The sequence below is a fragment of the Balaenoptera acutorostrata genome, chromosome 4, assembly GCF_949987535.1.
Source record: "Balaenoptera acutorostrata chromosome 4, mBalAcu1.1, whole genome shotgun sequence".
In the NCBI taxonomy this organism is placed as follows: domain Eukaryota; kingdom Metazoa; phylum Chordata; class Mammalia; order Artiodactyla; family Balaenopteridae; genus Balaenoptera; species Balaenoptera acutorostrata.
This window is the reverse complement of record NC_080067.1, coordinates 103,565,117-103,586,607: the sequence shown is the minus strand read 5'-3', so window position 1 is coordinate 103,586,607 and position 21,491 is coordinate 103,565,117. Positions and strand designations below refer to the sequence as shown.

The following is a 21,491-nucleotide window of genomic DNA, read 5'->3' as shown; positions in this document are numbered from 1 at the left end:
TTTCAAGTCTGCAGATAATATCTGGTAATTCAGGATAGTAAAATGACAGAATCCCTACCAGCAAATATTTGAGAATACATAAAGGAGTAGGTCAGGGTAATAAGGTTAAAAAAAGACTATCTTTTTTTCTTTTCTTTTTTTTTTTATTTTGTACAAATTATGTTATTTAAGGGTACAAACTTACAACTAGTAGATAAATAAGTCCTGGAGTACTAAGGCACAGTATACTAATGCACAGTATAGTGAATATAGACAACAATATTGTATTATAATCACCAAACTTGCAGAGACTAGATCTTAATTATTCCCACCACAAAAAAGAAATGGTAATTGTGTGACATGATAGAGGTGCAACTGTTGCTACAGTGGAAGTCATATTACAGTATATAAATGTATCAAATCAACATTTTGTATACCTTAAACTTACACAGTGTTATATGTCAAATATATTTCAATTAAAAGATAAGGAGCCTTTCATTAGGAAAAGAGATATAAAAATATTGAACTATAACTACTAGGAAAATTAATGATAAAATCAAATTAATATTTGTTGGAGGCAATAGAAATCCTGAGGTTGAATCATAAGAGTCTTATAAGGATTAAGTGCTGACTTAATATGATTTTCTTATGTTATGACTTAGACGTTTTGATAGGTTAGGGTCTATTTCTTCTTGGTCTTTGTTGATATTAGCAAGAATTATTTCTCCTGTATATCATGGCCTGATAACTAACTACCCTTGAGGCTCATACCCAAAGTGATCTACCAAAGGGCTTATTTAAATAAGTACTAGTGTTAAGCAAGTATTGGCCTAAGGCCCAGTGTTATTTATTGGAAGTTCTGACAACATGATACAAAACTTGTCGTGATACAAGACACTTTTGAGAGTCTGAAAAGTATTCTTTTATAGCACAGATATCCTAGGTTTTAGGAACTTTTTTCTAAACTATGAATTATTTCTTTTCCAAGAATAATCTCTCTTTCCATGGCAGTTAATGCCTAAGACTGCTTCTTTATTATGGGAAGGATTAACTGATGTCTCCTTATGGTAAACAAAAGCCACCATAGGTTTTCTATTAATCTTTTATGTCATAAAACCATTGCTAAGATTATTTATTAATACTTGAAGGATTACCTTCCAAAGAGGAAAACATCAAGCCTATATATATAGTTACTGTTACCCTTAGGGTCAATTAAGAAAAGTTATATATGTATAGAGAGAGGGCTTTGGAAGGAAGAAGAAAAGGAAGGCTTTCTGTAGCCTGGGGTCTTTTATTCCTTTACAGAGGCGCTGAAAGAAATACCTGTGATTATGCCCTTGGATCCTTTTCATTCAGCTATGACATGTTTATTGTACTTCTCTGGTATTGAATCTTTCCAGAGGGTTTGATATGTCAGGATTTTTTTTTTTCTTCTTCCTGTTTATCTTTAAGCACTGCAGCAGCACCTAGCAGACATTAATGTGGATGGACCAGAAAATGGATATGGCCATTGGATTGCTAGTACCTCAGGCTCAAGGAGCAGTATCAATTCTTCTGTTGATGTAAGTGTATATGTAGAATATGTCACCAGATTTGGATAAATGCCCAGGTGATTAACAACTAAACAGCTACCATAACAAATGGAGTAAAAATATTTCAGACACATGCAGTGAGGAATCATATTATTGTGAGGTTAATGAAATGGTGGGAGCAGGCCTGCACAGCTAAAACTAGCCAGGAGTTCTGGTGGTCTACCTGCTGAATTCAGATTTCTCCCTCTCCAGCTGCAGCTTGGTATCACCTAGTGAAAATTTTCTACTCCAGCTTAAATGTCAGTGGAGATAATTCTGAGTCCCGTGACTAGCTAGGACTCTAAAGTGAGCTGGTTCTAGGAATCTCCCAATTAGTTTGGGCCAGGAGAATACTGAGGCTCATGTTTGCATCTCCAGCATACTGTCTCTGTAGCTCTCCTCCCCACCACATACCTACATGATTAAAACTTCAGTCCACCCATTTTTGAGAATGGGCCAGGCAGAGGAAGACAGGAACCAGTTGCCAATCCCATTATATTTGATTTTTAGTTATTGAGATGTACATTACTGCAGCGTTTTGCAATAGTGGGTAAATCCATTCTGTTCTACTTTGGAAATATTTGGGCAATAAGTCTTTTGTGTTTTCAGTATTTCATGTCATTTGAACGAGGTGTCATTAGATCATTTTCTTAACAAGTAATGGTCCTCATCTACCTAAAGGTCATTCTTTAAATCAGAAATAGAGGGAAAACTCCAGTACAGGGTGATGGTTACATGCTTGGGCTTACCAGTCTGACTCACCTGGGTATTCAGGTTTTGTCTTCACAGTTTACTTTCTTCATGATCTCTAGCAAGATCTTTTCCACTCTGGTTTCTCCATCTGTGCAAATAGGGATGATGATAATAACACAGCTTTCTTCACAATAATGACATGAAGATTAAATGTGCAAGTGAATGTAAAGTGTAGTACCTGTCACTTATATATCTTATAGTAGTTATTATAAAATTGTAACTCATTAGATGATTAATTGAGGCTTATCTTCAGCCATGTAAGTCAAAGCAAATTATTGTCAAATTATCAACAGATAAGTCTTCTCTGAGAATTAGGTTTTCAGCTTGATCTAGGTATCTAGGAGCTCACCATTTATTTAATAAATATTTGCTGTTTTCATTTTGAATATCTAAATAGTATGTATGTATTATAATGTGTTCAGTTAGTCCCCTTATTGTTGAATATTTACATTGTTTCTAGTCTTTTTCTATTATATACACTACTAAAATTAAGTTTTGTAGTAATATATTTGCATATGACATTATTTCGTCCTAGAAGTGAAATAACATGATCAGAAGATTACATGTCAAAATCCTTAGAATTCTGCATTATTGTCAAATTGCCCTTCAAAAAACATTATTCTAATTTATATTCCTGTCCACAGCTTTGGATAGTCTTTGTATTGAACTTTTTATCTTCAGATTTGAAAAACAGTGATTGAGGCTATTAAAGATAACTGTCTTAAAGATGTGTTACATTCAGAAGTACCAAAGAATTTCCACAGTCAGTTTAATTTGGTTTTGAATGTGGATATGGAAATGGGAACATGATTTTTGTGTTATTTAGTTAATGACTTCTCTTAAAAATAAAAATAATACATGTTCATTGTAGCGTCATATATAAATATGAAAAATATAAAGAAATCAAAATTATTTATAACCCAACCATGGATAATAACTATTCATAGTTTGAATCTTTTATAATACATATTTTTTTTAGTATTTTATTTTAAAAGTAGTGATCAGAGTGTACATACAGTTTTATTTTCTGCTTTCTCATTGAACCTATGAGCATTTTCTAGTATTTTTAAATGCTTTTTTTTTTAGTATCAGTATAGTTTTCCATCAAATAGTTCCTAAATCCTAGGGCATTTTCTGATTATTTCCTCCCCATAAATTCTGAAGAAGAACTAATAAGCAGAAGACAGGCACATTTTAAAACTTTTTTTTTTTTTTTTTTTTTTTTAAATTTATTTATTGACTGATTGATTGCTATGTTGGGTCTTCATTTCTGTGCGAGGGCTTTCTCCAGTTGCGGCGAGCAGGGGCCACTCTTCATTGCGGTGCGCGGGCCTCTCACCATCGTGGCCTCTCTTGTTGTGGAGCACAGGCTCCAGACGCGCAGGCTCAGCAGTTGTGGCTCACGGGCCCAGTAGCTCCGCGGCATGTGGGATCCTCCCAGACCAGGGCGCGAACCCGTGTCCCCTGCATTAGCAGGCAGATTCCCAACCACTGCGCCACCAGGGAAGCCCCTAAAACTTTTGACATCTACTACCAGCTTCCCCTGTAGGGTATAAAGGAGCAATTATATACAACTCAAGAATTATACTCACATCTATTACACGAGGTACATAAGAGTGACTTTTCTTGAGAAATTAAAGGCCTAAGTAATAATGTTTTAAACAGCAAAAATTTACAAGGAATAAATGTTTAAAAATTTAGCTATATGAATGATATTCTGATTATAATTTTGCTTATCTTTATAGAGTAAGCTGAGTTAAGAAAAGGTCAATAACTTTATTTCTTATTGAATAAATAAGGTAATTTCAGCCTCCACACATTTATGTGTGTAATACATATCCTCATTTTTCATTTCTACCTTCCATTCCTAAAATGGTTTCACCCAGTATATCAGCCTGCTGGGGCTGCCATAACAAAATACAACCAACTAGGTGGCTTAATGTATTTTCTCATAGTTCTGGAGGCTAGAGGTCTGGGATCAAAGGGCTAGCAGGTTTAATTTCTCCTAAGGCCTCTGTCTTTGGCTTGCAGAGTACCACCTTCCTGTGATGTTGGCACATGGCCTTTTTGCTGTGCATGTGAATCCCTGATGTATCCCCTTCTTCCTGTAAGAATATCAGTCATATTGGCTAGGGCCTACCTCATTTAACCTTAGTTTACTCTTTAAAGGCCCTATCTCCACATTCAGTCACTTTGTGAGGTATCATGGGGATTAGAACTTTAACACACGAATTTATGGTCGGGGGGTGCACCCAGTTCAGGGCATAGCATCTAGATAACCTTTAGCAGTAGTGTATCTTGCTAATCATTTGGAGAGCAGTTAATCCATCAGTAAGTTGGTTTTGTTTTTGTTTTTGTTTTTTTTCAGGGTGAATCTTCTAATGGCTCAAATGATAGAGGAATGAAATCACTAGTAAATAAAATGACTGTTGCTTTGAAGACAAAATCCGTTAATGTCAGGGAAAAAGTTATCAGTTTTATTGAGAATACATCAACTCCTGTGGACCGGTGAGTTGCTTATACAGTATGAATTTGTGATGAGTAATTAAAACTATAGAAAAGTATCTTAACAGTAAATGTTAGTTGAATAGAATGTGTTCTAGAAAAGGATCGTAAATTACATTTTTTTATTAGATGATTCCAGTTTTCGTCATCATCACAGAGATGTTCTTTATTGCTATAAAATTTTACTATAGAGATTACTCTCTCTTCTCCCACTGCTCAGAATAGGAGGCAAGTAATAATTCTGCCCCTTCATGCCATTCATTAGAAAAAAAATATTCCAATGCTATTATGTATATGACACTTCATATAGCAGCTGCTTCCCACATGTCACATGGTTGGGAATCATCTGCTAAGTGCAGTAATCTCATAGCAGGAATCTCTTTCTCCGCTTCAGGAATTTAAAACCTAGAAAATTTGGTCATACTAAATAAAGCAGAAACCCGTTTTTGTAAAGTTTAAGAATTCAGATCTTCATAGAATTTTGTTCACAGCATGTGTGACCCCTATTTCCCCAATTACAAATGAAGTATCCAGCTAACAAATGATAAGTTTAAGAATGTCTGTTATATTGTTTCTTACTGGAACTGTGAGGGCACAGTGTGTTTTTTTTCCCTCCACATGTTGGTCTCATTGATCTTTCTTGTTCTTACAGTTCAAAGCTAACCTAATAATCCCAGCGTGAAATTTGTTTCTAAGCAAGCCTGATCTTGGAAATGTGTTATAGTATTTAATTTCACTCTCATGTCTTACTTGCAGCATCCTAGGAAAGTTGAAGTATTTGATTTTAAGAACTGAATATAAGGCATTTACTATTTTTCACTTTATTAATAAATAAAGTACATATGCATACAGAGGTATATTTTTTTCCCATTTAGTAAATAGCAAAGAAGATGTAGATTATTTTCACTAATCCAAAAAATTGTACCTTGTCTACAATGGACACCTGATAATGTTAAAGTGTTTTATCAAGGCTGAAAGGTTTTTTTTGCTCATTAAAATTATGTCTGCTTTCAAAAGCCTTATTTTTAAAATTACTTTTAGTTAGTGCATTCTCAATTAGGGTACTATTATTGGTACATTTTGTAGCATGAACACTTAAAATTTTATTTTAAAATGAACTAGTGTTAATTCCGAGTTGAAAAGACTATTTATTCTCTTCGTTAAAGAATCACTTGAAACTGGCTTTTCTTCATTTTTCTTTGTACTTGGGATGATCAAAACATTGTTTTTTAGTATACCCTCTGGGTTAGAAAAACTGATTATACTATATTTTTGTTTTAAAGCTTTTGCATTTTTAATAATCATATTGTTCTGTCCTCTGCCTCAATTTGCTATAGAATGTCTTTCAATCTTCCTTGGCCAGACAGAACATGTACCGAGCGGTAAGCCAATGAGTAGAGCAGCTTTACTGGACCATCCTTTTCCTTTAGCATGCCTCATGCTGTCTATAAGCCTCATGTTGTCTTGGCTAAAATTTCATGCAGCTGTTTCAAGTGCTAAACTTTTCTCATTCTGCTTTTAGGAGTGTGTGATGCTGATATGTTTTCCTTTTGGTTTTTTGCTCGATCATTTTAATTTTTTTCCTTGCCTTCTTTATATCTCCCATTCCTCAGATGAAAATCAAGTACATTCAAACCCAACAACTTTATAAAATATGCAGTTTTTATTCTGAGACAGAGCAAGGTGAAACAAAGAAAATAATGTAGTCTCAGAGTTAGGAGGGTATTAGCTTTGGAGATCATTTACTTCTGTCTTGTGCTCTAACAGTAGGGAAAATTATAACATCTGAAAAAAGGCACAGTTTGTTGTTCAAATTTTTTGTTATTTCATGTACACTATGTAGTTTTATAATATTGCTAGGTTTTTCTTAATACGATGTATGTATTTAAGTTGGTGAGTTAACATTATATAAATTGGTTTCAACGAACTATAGTTCTAGGGTTCTACCTTGCTTTTCCTTGAAAGAAATTAGGCCATGGTGGACATGTTAAAATGTAATCCATCTCTTCTCTGACCCCAATAAAATGGGGTACTTGTCATTAGATTCCATAGGTTTAAAGTTTAGAAATCTACTGGATCTTCAATTAGGATAAACAAAAGAACATTATACTGTATGGCTTTACAGTTTTTATACTCATGATTTTTCTGCAATTTGAATTTGAATATCAATTATAGCAATCCCTATGAACATTTAAAAAGAAATTCTAATCATACTTTGTAAGTTAAGCTTTGGAATAATGGAGTTGACTTTTTTAGCAGGTCATTTCAATATTTTCAGTGAATTAGAAGTAGCATTTTTAACAATAGTTTACTTTCAACTTATGGATAAGAGTTTTTATTTACTGTGAATGTCAATGCCAATTACAGAGCTTCTGTTATAATTTTATAATTTTAAAGGAGATTGCTTCTTTTAAAATTATAATCTATTTGTGAATCATCTTTCTGTTTTCTCTTGTTACAGGACCATTGAATTAGCCTAATTTTAACTCCCAAGTTTTATTGCAAATAATTTTTTAAACATTCAGATTATCTTCTCTAGTCCACAGGCAGATATATCCATTTTGAAAATAGAGTTTAGTGAAAAGTTAGAATAAATTGGGTTGGTTTTTGAGGTCAGTAAATCAGGTTAAAATCTAGTCAAACTCTTGTAGATTTTGTTTCTGCTAAAAAAGTATAGATATACTGCTTTTTAAAAAGAGTCCAGCTTTTTTTTTTGGATGTTACTTATATTCTGGTTCAAGCATTTACTGTAAACATTTTCTTTGTTACTTTCTATGTTATAGCAGTTTATACTTCAACATCAGGAGAAAACCAATAACTTAATCTCATACAATTTTATAATCTAGATGGCACTAAAGTATTGTTACACAAAGCTGTATTATCTTTGCCTTTTGTAAGAAAGCTGAATCTGAGTTTCATAGGTATTTGAATTATTTCTTTCATTTTCTTTAATGAGCATAGTTTGATAATTTATTGGATAATTTTACATTAGATGTGCTTTAACATAAAAATCAAATGATTTTATAACTTAAAATGTAAGCAGTGTATTGATTAATCTAACTTATAATTCTGTTATACACTCAACTCTCATTGGTTTTCTGTTGAGGAATGTTGTTTTGGGAGAAATAAAGATTTAAGCGTATTTTAACAAAATTAGGTCTTGATTTTTATTGATGATATGTATTAAATTATTTAAAATACAGATTTGATCTCTGTCTTCTGGAAAAATTGAATTCTAAGACTAAGTAAAGACACATGACTTGATTTTTTTCCACATTGAACTCTCGATATATGACAAGGAAAAAAAAAGCCACAGTTTTCCTTCATCATAGATTATCTTAGCTGAACCTTATTCTACAAATAATACAATACTCTTTCTCCAGAAACGTGGTATTTTGTCAAAATATTTTAAGTTTACTTCTTGGTTTATTTGAGGTTACCTGAAAAGTAATGAGGTATTGATTTTTATATTAAAAAAGAGGTCATACTTCCTGCAGAACTTACTAAGTTTGAGTTTACATTTATGTTTCTGCCACTTGAAAGTGAAAGGCAAATTCATTTTCATGGTATATTTATGTAAAAGAAGTAGCATCTTCGTTTCTATTAAAACAAAAGTAACAGTAATGAAAAAAAAAATGGGAGGAAAAACCTTAAGACATTTGTACCCATATGAGAATTAGGCACTCCTACTGGAATTTGAATATTTGGTTTCGTAAACTATTTTGTCTAACAAACATGTATGTAGCACTTGCTGTATGCCAGGCATTGTTCTAAGAGCTTTACCAAATATTAACTGATTTAATTTTTTTGTTAATTTATTTTTGACTGTGTTGGGTTTTTGTCGCTGCGCGTGGGCTTTCTCTAGTTGCGTTGAGCGGGGGCTACTCTTCATTGCGGTGCGCGGGCTTCTCATTGCGGTGGCTTCGCTTGTTGCGGAGTGCGGGCTCTAGGCTCGCGGGCTTCAGTAGTTGTGGCTCGCGGGCTCTAGAGCGCAGGCTCAGTAGTTGTGGCGCACGGGCTTAGCTGCTCCGCGGCATGTGGGATCTTCCCGGACCAGGGCTCGAACCCGTGTCCCCTGCATTGACAGGCAGATTCTTAACCACTGCGGCACCAGGGAAGTCCTAACTGATTTAATTTTCACGGTACCCAGGAAGGGTAGATATTGTTACCACCATTTTACAGATAAGGACACAGAAGCACAGAGAGGTTAAGGAACTTCACAATGCATTGGTTTTAAATGAACATTAAAATTGTTTAAAATTTAATTTTTACAGATTTGAAAACATTCCGCATACCAAGACCTTATGCCACTTTTGCTAACAATTTCCTTATGTTGTTTCAATTTCCTTAACATAGCTCTCCTGGAACTGGGTGGTACATGGTGGGCACACAGAACATTTGTATTTTGTTTTAATATTCAAACGATACTTGGTGAAAATCTTTGGTAACTTAAGTGATGATTTCCCTCCTAAACTTCTCTGAATATAGGCATGTGAGCAGCAGTGACAGAGTGGGCAAGCCTTACCGTGGTGTAAAGCCTGTTTTCAGCATTGGGGATGAAGAAGAATACGACACAGGTATAGCAATACACTTATTTATAGGCTGCTTTCTTCAGGCACCAGTAGTGATTATAGAGATCATTCTGGGAGTAGCTGAACAACTGCTTTAAAAAAAAAAAAAAAAAAGACACAATGAGATTCTGTAGAGGAGATTGGAGAGTCTGTGGTTTTTCTATTAAGAGTTTGGTTTTAGACATCTTAAATTATGCCATAGAAATGCTGAGTAGGCGGTTGATCATAGGAGTCTTTAGCTGAGGAGAGAAGTCTAAGCTGGTGATAATCTGGGAATTATCAATATATAAATAGTATTTAAATCCATGGGATTGGATTTAAATCCCCCTGATCCACCCAGGTAGGAGATTGAGGGCTGTGGGGCTGAAGTTTGGGAAATTCCAAAATTGAGACATCTGAAAAGAGCCTTTTGAAACTGGAAGCAGTAGCCTAAAGGGCCACAAGATGGGGATATTATGCCAGGGAAGTTTGTCATCCTCTGTGATTGTCTTTCTTTATATTTCAAAAAATAATTTATTACTTTGGTTCATAATCCCACTGCCCAGATTACCCTGCTTAAGTAATCATAATTAATATTAATGTGTATTGAGTTAGAAAAAATATATAAAAATATATATGGTATGTAAAGTATATGTTGTATGTAAAAGTATAAATAAGAAAAAAATACTCCCAAATCTCATCTTGCTTTTTCCACTTAGTAATATATGTTTCACATTTTCCACCTCAGCCTGTATACCTTCACAATTCTCTTCCTATTATACAAACGTACCATAATTAAATCATTCTTCTCCCAATTGACACTGGTAGTTTTCCAGTTTTATTTCTGTTTCAAATAGCAATGGCTATCTTTATGCATATATCTAGGTAAACTTTTGCAAGAGTTCTTGCAAGAGCATATCCAGAGGGTAAATTCTTAACAGTAAGATTGCCAGATTAGAGGGACTCACATTTGACATTTTAATGGATATTACAGAGTCAACTTCCTGAAAACTGCATTGAGGTAAATGTAATTTTCTATATGTTATTTCTTTTTTTTGAAGCAAATACAGAGTTTTTATTTTCTCCTACACAAAATTTTTATATTCCTGTATATAAAATCTAAAAATACACTTCTTCTTTTATTTTATATTGTAGTAAAATAATCAGTATATTGTATTTTATTTCTATATAGATTTTTCCCCAACACCTTCTCTAGCTATTCTTTATCTTCTGTTTCATGCACTTCTGAGTGCTATTCCTTTTCTCCTTTTTCCTCCCCTCTTTTGCCATTTTCCTGTTACCTGTCAGTCTCTATCTCTCTCTAAATATTTGTTATTCCATTAACAAAGGGAAGAGGGAAATGGATGAATAAATGATGGTATATTTCACATATCATACATGTATATATACACATATATATTTACACTCTGGAAAATTGCACAGTAATGAAAAATAAGAAAACTAGAGCTATGTGTGTCAGCATGGATAAATTTTACAATGTTGGGAGTAGGGTAACAGTTGCAGAAGAATACCATTGAACAGTGTACTGTTTATATAAATTTTACTTAAAATGCAAAACACTACTGTATATTATTTAAGAATATTCATGTTGGGTTAAAAGTAAAGATGAGATACCAAATTCACATAGTCACTGTTTCTTAGTGGGGAAGAAAGGGGGATGTGACTGGGCAGAAATCCATGAGCGCTTCACTTTTTTATTTAAGCTAGAAGTGAATAGATATGTGAGATTTCATTTTTTTATTATGTCTTTTTATATTTTGATTTCTTAAAAAGCAAAGAGAAGAATATCTACAGTTATTAACTCTAGGGAGTGTAATTCCCCTTTGTTAAATTAGAAAAACAAAATAACTAGAATGTCTTCTATTTCTCTCACAAAAAATCCCACTAAATAGATTTTTACTTATCTATCCCAGCATGGATTTTGTTGTTGTTGTTATTTTCCTTAAAATCAGAAACCAGCAACTCTGCAGATGGAGTGCGATCTATAAAAATATTGAATCACTATGTTGTACACCTGAAACTAATATAATTTTGTAAATCTACTATACTTAAAAAAAAAAAAAAAAAAACCAGCAAGAGAAAAAGAACTCTGCCATCTTTGCCCTCAAGATAGATGCTAATATTATTATTGGACAATTCTGCCATCTCTCTACAGACTAGTCATAGATTAGAGTTATATTATATAAATCAAAAAAGTTGAAATTCCTCATAGTTTAATATTTTAAAAGTATATTCTCAATATTTTCACTTGATTTTCTTACCATATAGAGTGATGTTTCATAATAATGCTTTTATAGTAGTACCAGTGGCATAAGGAAATATAGTAGCTGGGTTAGAATTGATTTTTTTTTTTCCAACCTGTGTGTTTAAAATACTACTGAAATTTTTTCAGGCTATTAAAAAATGTATCATTTTTTAAGTTGGTGATACCCACTTTTAACATCTTATAATTCTTTATAGATGAAATTGACAGTTCTTCAATGTCAGATGATGACAGAAAAGAGGTTGTAAACATTCAGACTTGGATAAACAAGCCAGATGTCAAGCATCATTTTCCTTGTAAAGAAGTGAAAGAAAGTGGACACATATTTCCTAGGTACTTTTTAAAATAACTTCTTCAGAAGTAAAATTGAATTTAGGGAAGTAATGATATAAAAGGTAGCTGCAGAAGAAATTTTATGTATCCAAGGACAATAAGATATAATTTCCTGGGGATTTCCCTGGCGGTCCAGTGGTTAAGACTCTGAGCTCCCACTGCAGGGGGCACGGGTTCAATCCCTGGTCAGGGAACTAAGATTCCGCATGCCGTGCAGTGCAGCAAAAAAAAAAAAAAACACACAATGAGATATAATTTCCCTCTGTCAACTTGTATTATATGTCTTGATTTTTTAAAAATATTTCTTATGTAATTTTTTTATTTTGAAAAATTTAAACAGAAAAGTTGAAGAAATAGTACATTGAATAGCTTTATAAGCCTCTCTCAGACTCACCAGCTTTTAACTTTTTTTCACACTACCCCACCTCTCTTTTTATGTTTGTATATACATACACACATACACTTTCTTTTTGTCAGACCATTCAGAAGAAGCTTACAGAAACGACACTTTACCCCAAATGCTTCAGCGTAAATCTCCAAAGAATATCAACAGTCTCCTCCACAGCTCCAGTAGCACTATCACATCTTTAAAAGCTTTAAAATTAATGAACATCATTCAACATACAGAACACACTCAAATTTTTCAGTGTCTCTAAAGTATCTTTTATAGTCTTTGTTTTTTTCTTCCTGGTCCAGGATCCAGTCCTGTTTCACACATTGCATTTGCCTGTTATCTCTCTTTAGTCTCACCCAGTGTAGAACAATACTGCTTCCCTCACCACGCGTCCCCCTTTTCTTCATGACGAATGAATCCTTTTTGAGTCTAGGCCAACTGTTCTGCAGAATGTCCCACAGTCTGGATATCTGATGTTTGTCCTGTTGTATTTCATAAAAGTGTGCGAGTATTATCACTATACTAAAAGTGAGCTGAGACACAAAGCAGGGTGTGTGTATTAATAATTCTATCCCTATTTTGCCTTTAGGATCCAGTTACAGAATATTATTAAATATGTAAGGCAGCCCAGGTATTGCTTAGTGGTCTTTGACATAAAGTATATGTTATGGTATGTTGAATGAGGATAGTTTACTGTTAAAAATCTGAAAGGTAGTATATTCCAAATACCATATAGAATAGATTCTAAAAATTTATTATTTTAATGATTTCTAATTGTATTATAGTTTTTATTATATTAAATATAATTTTTGCTCTTAAACAGTTAGAGGATTATCTGTTAATAAAACATTAATTTTGCATACAACTAAAGGAAAATTAAAAGCTGTTACTAGGTAGCTTATTTGTTTATAGACGATCCTTTGCCTTCACTTTTTAACTCAAAAGTAATTTCATCTGGAGTTGAACATTTTATATAATTGGAGCTGTTGAAGTAATAGCTGTTTTAAATGACATTTCTTTAAATTCTTTTTGTTTTTTTAATGCTTTTGTCCCTCTCAAGTCATCTGTTGGTTACTGCAACACATATGTACTGTTTAAGGGAGATTCTTTCACGGAAAGGATTGGCTTATATACAGTCTCGACAAGCACTAAATTCTGTGGTTAAAATAACATCCAAAAAAAAACATCCTGAGCTAATTACCTTCAAGTATGGAAACAGCAGCACTTCAGGAATAGAAATCTTGGCAATCGAAAGGTAAGATTTTCTTAGGATGATGTTATCTGAATTACTGAATTAGTTCATTATTAAACACGGTTTGTTTCTCTATTTTGGGGAATGGGTGGTGGAACAGGATACTTGAACCATTTTTATTAGTATTCTCGCTATCTTTTTTCTTACAAATTTGTAGTAATATATGGTTTAGCCATTAGCACATGATTTCATTAAGTGCAGTAGCTAATTTCACAAACTTTTTGACAGAAGGGTCTTTAGGAATAATCTACACCAGTGCTAACACTAAATGCTGGTTTGCAATTAAATAAGGAGCTTTTATTTTCCTTCATCAAAAAATTCTTGTTTTAAAAACGTATCTACGAAGTAAGCAGTGTGCTGGATGATGTAGTTAATTTACAAGTCCTGTACAAGTCTGGTACAAGTTCTTCCTTATCTCATTGTGGACCAGTGACAAACAGTTCATGGACCAGCACAAGGGCCATAGACCACACTGCTATCGAAGCTAAACCATCTTTAATCTTACAGGTAAAAATGTGAAGCCCAGAGGGGTTGAATGACTTCCAGATCTTCACACTTGTGTTAGAGCCAAATATAGCCCTCCTGACTCGTGATCTCCAGTTCATTCCACCTTGCTCTATGCAATATGAAAAATCACCTTGCTTTTGCATTTAGATTTTCTTTCTTTCAGAATAACTCTTTTGAGTATATGTTGAAATAAGTGATGGGGAGTACATAGGAGGGCATCTGTGCTTGATTTGTAGGTTACTTCCCAGTTGGAAGTGATATCTAAGTTGAGTCCTGAACAGAAGGCTCTATATTAATATATATATTTTTCCCTCATAGGTATTTGATTCCAAATGCAGGAGATGCTACCAAAGCCATAAAACAACAGATCATGAAAGTTTTGGATGCTTTGGAAAGTTAATATAAAAGAAAATTATTTCAAAAGAAATTAAGGCAACCAAGAGAAATATGGACATATTTTCCTGACTGAATACTAACCGGAGACTTTCATTTGCTTATGGGGGTGCTTGAATAGCAAGTCTAAGAAGGTGTAAATTATTATAATCAATCTCTGGAAAGTTAAATTTTTTTAAAATTTTCTTTTGCATTTTTGGTTTTATAAAATGATTTCTTATAAAGGTCAGTTATTAAATGACTTTGAAGTAACTGACCCTGTGCCCTTAGAACTAAGGGTGCAGAATGCAGTTCTGTTTTGAAGAGCTGCTTTAAGGGAACATGCATCAGTTTAGATTTAAAAACAGCCATACACATATATATTTGCAGTGTCTTCACTGAAAATTAGAGATAGAATTCGTTGAAGAGACCCCTTTAATTGCTACATTTAGGTTTATCCACTGAGCAGTATCAGAAACTAAAAAGTATTACATAGATTAATAATTAGCTTGCTGTTTCTGTTCTTAAAAAGAGTGAAATCTTTTTTAATGCAATGGATGAAGATTTCAGCCAACTCAAATGCAGACCAGCTAGTGAAATGTTGAAACGTCAGTTTCTAAGTCATCTTTGCACCATTAGCTAATAGTTTGAACACTTAGTGCTTCAGATACTAAACTTCATCCTAATTGTCTCTAAGGAGCAGTTAAAAGCATTATAATAAGTAGGTAGGCATGTTAAGATTAAAATTAACACTTGGGGGACTGACTTGTATCTTTAAAAATGTCATTGGTCTTTATTACAAGAGGAATATTTGGTTTAGAATGTTTCGAAACAGGTGTTGAGTACACATGGATTTATCCTCAGTGAGATTATATCTGTGACCACACTTTTATCCACCTAAAGAAAAGCCAGATAATCAGAGAGCTGTCTAAACTAGTTTTTATCATCACTTTCTGAAATTTCTTTCTCTTCTTTGGTTTTTGTTCTCTTACTAAAGTTCCAGTGGTTTGAAATGATTTTTAGTCTCTTAATATGACAAAACTGGAAAGTGGTCTGGTTTATTTTGCAGCTTTCTCAGTTTAATTCATTGAGGTTCATATTAGACACATTTGGTGAAAGAAATCCAGGAACACGTTTGGGGCCATGGAATGACTGCTTATAAAATCTGTTTGGGAAGTAGCAAATCCTCACAACCTGCTGTGTCCTAAAATGTAATGGATTGTCTCTAAGGGGTTGATAGGAGAAATATTTAGATGTATTCTGTTTACAGCCAGTTATTTTAATTTACTTAATGGAAATCAAGTGAAAAAAAGGCAACATAGTTCAAGATATTTTATTCTAATATCTAAATAATGAAGTTTGAGTGGTTGAAGACATTTGCATGAAATTGCACCTGGTGCAATACTTGATATTTATAACTCTCCCCACAACTGTTGTATTGCATTTTTTCCCTTCTTTTGGTGCCCCTTTTAGAAATGTCTTGAAGTCTCATTTGTTGCCCATTTCAGCCATGGGACTTCTTTCATAATATTAGTGTAAAGATATTTGTGTTACTCTTTATAAATTACAATTGTAAATAAATCAGTACAGTTTGCTCAAAACTTTGTTCTTAAGGACAATGTGTCTCTCCCTCTCTCTTTCTCCCTTTCCCCCCATTTGTAAATCTCTATGGATACAACAAAATTAGGAAATTGAGGGCTATCCTTTCAGTGGAATTTAAATGTTCAGATTTTAGGTTTTAAAGTATTAGATTCCTATTTCTGTTCTTCTAGATGGGGAGGAGGAAAGAGGTAGTTTAAAACTAATTACATTACTTTCTACATGTAGTAAATTCCTCCCTTGAACTACTCATCTGAACTTCAGTTTCCTCATCTGAAATAGCCCAGTTATTATTAGTCATGAATATCAAATGAAAAGACATTTCGTTGATTGTATTAGATACTTATGTAGCTTATCCTCCCTTCACTGTCCCGATAACCAGAGAACTAGAATTCACTCTGGGATATCCACCTCTCGTGGACCCTTAAGGATTGCAGGGGTTGCAGCATTATGAGGTTGGTATTTTCTGTATTTTCAAGATGAGAAAAACAAGGCTCGAAGAAATTGAGTGAAAAGAAAAAGTACCCCTCATCTCTCCCCAATCTCTGGGAATTATTATTGCTTATTAAGGTGTAAAATTAATCCCCTAGGTAATATTTGATGTCACTTGTCCACCATTAATAAAACATGTTTTCTAGTAGAGATGATAAATTTTTACTGATATATACTCAACCATTTTGCCACTGGTATGTTTCATACAGGACCATTAAAACTCCTTAGCATGATACTCTAACATACTAAACTAACTGCCATAGGTTGACAGTTCTATTCTACTTAAAATTTGACAGTTTGACTTGGGGGAGACCCAACTCCATAGGTTGAATGTGTGATGAAAGTAATATCTCAACTTTACCATTAACATCTTGAACTTAAAAAACTTCATTGAAATATAATCCACATACTATAAAGTTTACCTTTTTAAAAAGTCTACAATTCAGTGGTTTTTAGTATATTCAGAGTTGCGCAACCATCACCACTGTTAAATTCCAGGACATTTCATCACCCCAAAAAGAAACCCCACACACATTAGCAGTCACTCCCCTCTTCCCCACTCCCTCCTGCCTTTAGTAACCGCTAATTTACTTTCTGTCTCTATGGATTTGCCTATTCTGGACATTTTATGATAAAAGAAATCATACAATAAGTGGCTTTTGTGTCTGGCTTCTTTCACCTAGCCTGATGTTTTCAAGCTTCATCCATGTTGTAGCATCTGTCAGAATTTCATTTCTTTTTATGGCTGAATAATATTCCATTGTATGGATATATCACACTTTTTATATTCATTTATTAATTGATGGACATTTGAATTGCTTCTCCTTTTTGGCTATTAAGAATAATACTGCTTTGAATATTCACATACAAGTTTTTGTGTTGACATGTTTTCAATTATCTTAGGTATCTATGAGTTACTCTGTCATATGTTAAATTCTACATTTAACTTTTGAGGAACTTCCAAACTATTTCCCAGAGGAGCTTGACCATTTTACATTCCATCTGGCAGTGTATGAGTGCTCCAGTTTCTCTCCTTCCTTGCTTTTTTTGCCTTCCTGTCTTTTTTGTTATAGCCATCCTAGGACGTGAAGTGGTATCTCGTGGTTTTCGTTTACATTTCCCTAATGACTAATGGTGGTTGAGTTTCCTGTGCTTATTGGCTATTTGTATAACTTCTTGGGAGAACTGTTGATTTGGATTCCTTGCCTATTTTTAAATTGGGTTATTTGTTTTTATTGTTGAGTTGTAAGTGTTCTTTACATATTCTGGGTACACATCTCTTGTCAGATACATTTTCTCCCGTTCTCTGGGTTCTCTTTTCATATTCTTGATGGTGTCCTTTGAACCATAAAAGTTTTTAGTTTTGGTGACGTCCAGTTTCTTTGTTTTTCTTTTTGTCACTTGGTGCTTTGGGTGTCATATCTAAGTAATCAGTTGTCTAATCAGAGGTAATGAAGATTTACTCCTATGTTTTCTTCTATAAGCTTTATAGTTTTAATTCTTTTAATTAGGTCACTGATCCATTCTGAGTAATTTTTGTATATGAATATGAGGTAGGGGTCCAACTTTTTCTTTTGCATGTGGATATCCTGTTGTCCCAGCATTATCTGTTGAAAAAATTATTTTTTTTTCACATTGAACAGTCTGGGACCCTTATTGAAAACCAGTGGACCATAACTGTGAGGTTCTATTTCTGTACTCTCATTCCTATTCCATTGGTCTGTAAATATATTCTTAGGCCAGGAACACATTGTCTTGATTACTATAGCTTTGTAGTAACTTTTGAAATTGGGAAGTGTGCGTCCTCCAACTTTGATCTTTTTCAAGACTATTTCTTAGTTTCTCATTATTCTTAGCCCTTTGCATTTCCATATGAATTTTTAGATTAGCTTATCAGTTTCTGAAAAAAAAAAGTAGCTGGGATTTTGATAGGTATTGTATTGAATCTGTAAATCAATTTGGGGATTATTGGCATTTTAACAATACTGCCTCCTAATCTATGAACATAGGATGTCTTTACATTTATTTAGGTCTTCTTTAATTTCTTTCAATGATGTTTTATAGTTTTTCAGTGTACAAGTCTTAAACTTCTTTTATTAAATACATTCCTAAGCATTTTATTCCTTTTGATGCTATTGTAAATGGAATTGTTTTCTTAATTTCATTTTCAGATTGTTCATTGCTAATGTGGAGAAATATAATTGATTTTTGTTAATGGATCTTGTATTTTCCAATTTTGCTGAATTTTGTATTAGTTCTAACAGTATTTTGTGGATTCATTAGGATTTTCTCCATTTCTATCATCTATGAACAGAGATAGTTTTACTTTTTTCTTTCCAATCTGGCTGCCTTTTATTTCCTTTTTTACATAATGGCCCTTGCTAAAGCTTCCAGTGCAATGTTGAATAGAAGTGATAAAAGCAGACATTCTTGTCTTGTCCTGATCTTAGAGGGAAAGCATCTAGAATTTCACCATTAAGTGTGAATCTCCCATAGATGGCCTTTATCAGGCTGTTGAGTGTTTGTATTAGTCAGCTCAGGCTGCCATAACAAAATACCATAGACTGGGTGGCCTGAACAACAAATTTATTTTCTCACAGTTCTGGAAGCTGAAGTCCGAGATCAGGGTACCAGCATGGTTAGGTTCTAGAGAGCTGTCTTCCTGACTTGGAGATGGGCACCTTCTCACTGTGTCTTTGTATCAGTCTTTTCCTCTATGCTCTCAAAGAGAGCTCTCTTGCTCTTTCTTCTTCCTACAAGAACACTAATCCCATGATGAGGGCCCCATCCTCATGATTTCATCTAACCTTAATTACCTCCCCAAGGCCCTGTCTCCAAATCACACTAGTGATTAGGGTTTCATCATATGAATTGTAGGGGTACACAAACATTGCCTCTGACAGTATTTTTTATCATGAAGTGTTGGATTTTTGTCAGAAGTCGTTTGCATCTGTGGAGATAGTCATGTGGCTTTTCTTCTTTATTAAAGGTTTATTCCATTAATTGGTTTTTATATGTTAAACCAACCTCCTATTCCTGGGGTAAATCCCAGTTGGTCATAGTGTGATCCTCACAACAGTCTTAGGCTGTGTGTGATATTATCCCCATATTATGGATGAAGAAATAAAGGCACAAAGAGGATAATTATTTCTAAGATATATAGCAAATAAGTGTTAGAGCCAGGATTTAAAACCAGACCATCCAATTCCAGAGTTCATGCTCATGACTGATAGGCTATGCCTGACTTCTTTGCTGGGGTCTGGAAACAGTAGGCCAGAGCTAGGGGCGTCTATCAGGTCACTGCTCACTTTTCTCTCTTCAAGTCACCAGCTTCACTCCATAGGTACCTTTCTAGCCCATGTAGGTATTTTAAGTTGCTATCCCTGTGCTGCTAATAACTTGCCCAAAGTTACATGGCCTTTTGGTGATGAAGCAAAGTTTTGAACTCTAGTCTTCTGATTTGTAGACAGTTGCATCAGAAATTTAGAAGCAGTTATACATACGTTTACACACACACACCACCCCTCTCCTTCGACTCTCACCCTCTGCAAAGCTCTAAACCCAATATGATAATTCCCAAGTTTGAGTCTTTTGTTTTTTGTAGTATCAAACATTCTTCTAGGATCTCATCCACTCTTAAAAGTTTCTGCTCTTTTTCTGGTGCAGATGATTCCAATTCCTCCTCCTGATTTTCAGTCCTTCATCTCTCTTAGTCATTTGTATACCTACCTCACCCCCAAAATTGAACTCATGCTCCCCCAGACTAATTTCCCTAATACTACGAAGGACTGACTGGAGGGTAAGATGCTGGTGGAAAGGAGACCAGTATGAGTTGCCTGTAGTAGTCTCCCCAAAATGAGGAAGACCTTGCTGTGGATGGTGGTCGTGGGGACAGAAAAAGGGGCAGCAATCAAGGGGTGCTTCAGGAGAGTAAGAAGCGCCCTGTCGCTAGCCAGAGGTTGGGGGTAAAAGACTTGAAAGACACAGAAGGGACTTAGATTTTTAGGAGGAGGGGATGGGGAGCAGAGAGAACTGGAAAACAGTATAAAGGGTAGTGCCTGTGAGTGAAAGAGGAAAGCGGGGAGGAGAAGCTCTTAGAGGGGATAAATTCAGTTTCAGACAGTTGCGTTTGAACTGGTATCAAGACGTGTAAATAGAGATGGCTGGAGATGCTGGAATAGCTCCTCTGGAGTAAAAATGGAAATCTCATCAGTACCAGCCTGGACATGGTCATTAAAGCGGTGAGACGTGGTTGGCAACAGCAGAATTTTAGCTAGGTTTTAGAGATCCATCTAGTGTAGTGATTTTACTCTTTGGCTGCTTTTCAAATATCTGATGAAAGGGAATATGGAAACACGCAGGCAGAGCTGCTGCGGTTGAAGGGGCAGGGAGTGGAGTGGTGGAAGGGCTGCACAAACTCAGCTCACCCGCCTCTCTCCTTCTGCCTCTAAATCCTTTTGTATTACACATGATGACAAGGTCCTGAGAGTGAGGTGATTTGCCCTAGGTATTAACATAAAATAAGTGGCAGAGCCAAAACTGGAACCCAGCATCTAGCTTTTCTATTATGCCCAGAACGTTCTAAGGGAAAGCTCAAAAACAGGTTTCATTTTTATTACTTTCCTCTTCTCTAGAATCCAGGTTGGCAGTTTCCCTGCATGGGATGTAAGGAACACAGCACCCACCGGCTCTTGCGCTTGATGGTCTTTTCCTGGTTCTCCTGCCTCTTGGATGGCTCTTTCCCAGGCTTCACAGGCCCCTCTTCTGCCTGTGCCTTTCACAGTCCACTTGAGTGTTGTCATTCACATTCAGAGCTCCATCTTGGTCTAAACTTCTGATGACTCCTAAATCAGTCTCCAGGCTGGGCATCTGAGCTTGAGGCTTATGTCCAACTGCCTAC

General features: G+C 34.7%; 1 protein-coding gene across 2 annotated transcripts in view; it reads left to right on the top strand.

The window, feature by feature from the left end:
* Positions 1-16,787, top strand: part of TBC1D23 (TBC1 domain family member 23) — a 63,375-nt gene extending 46,588 nt beyond the window's left edge. Inside the window, exons 13-19 of one of the 2 annotated variants that reach the window (XM_007164031.3) lie at positions 1,432-1,541; positions 4,672-4,811; positions 6,146-6,190; positions 9,297-9,385; positions 11,840-11,975; positions 13,430-13,624; positions 14,447-16,782. In XM_007164031.3, coding sequence (XP_007164093.2) covers positions 1,432-1,541; positions 4,672-4,811; positions 6,146-6,190; positions 9,297-9,385; positions 11,840-11,975; positions 13,430-13,624; positions 14,447-14,528 — 797 coding nt within the window. In that variant the 3' untranslated portion in view covers positions 14,529-16,782. Of the gene's footprint in view, positions 1-1,431; positions 1,542-4,671; positions 4,812-6,145; positions 6,191-9,296; positions 9,386-11,839; positions 11,976-13,429; positions 13,625-14,446 lie in introns of both variants that reach the window. The other variant, XM_007164033.3, reaches the window with a different exon arrangement.
* The last annotated feature ends 4,704 nt before the right edge of the window (positions 16,788-21,491 follow it).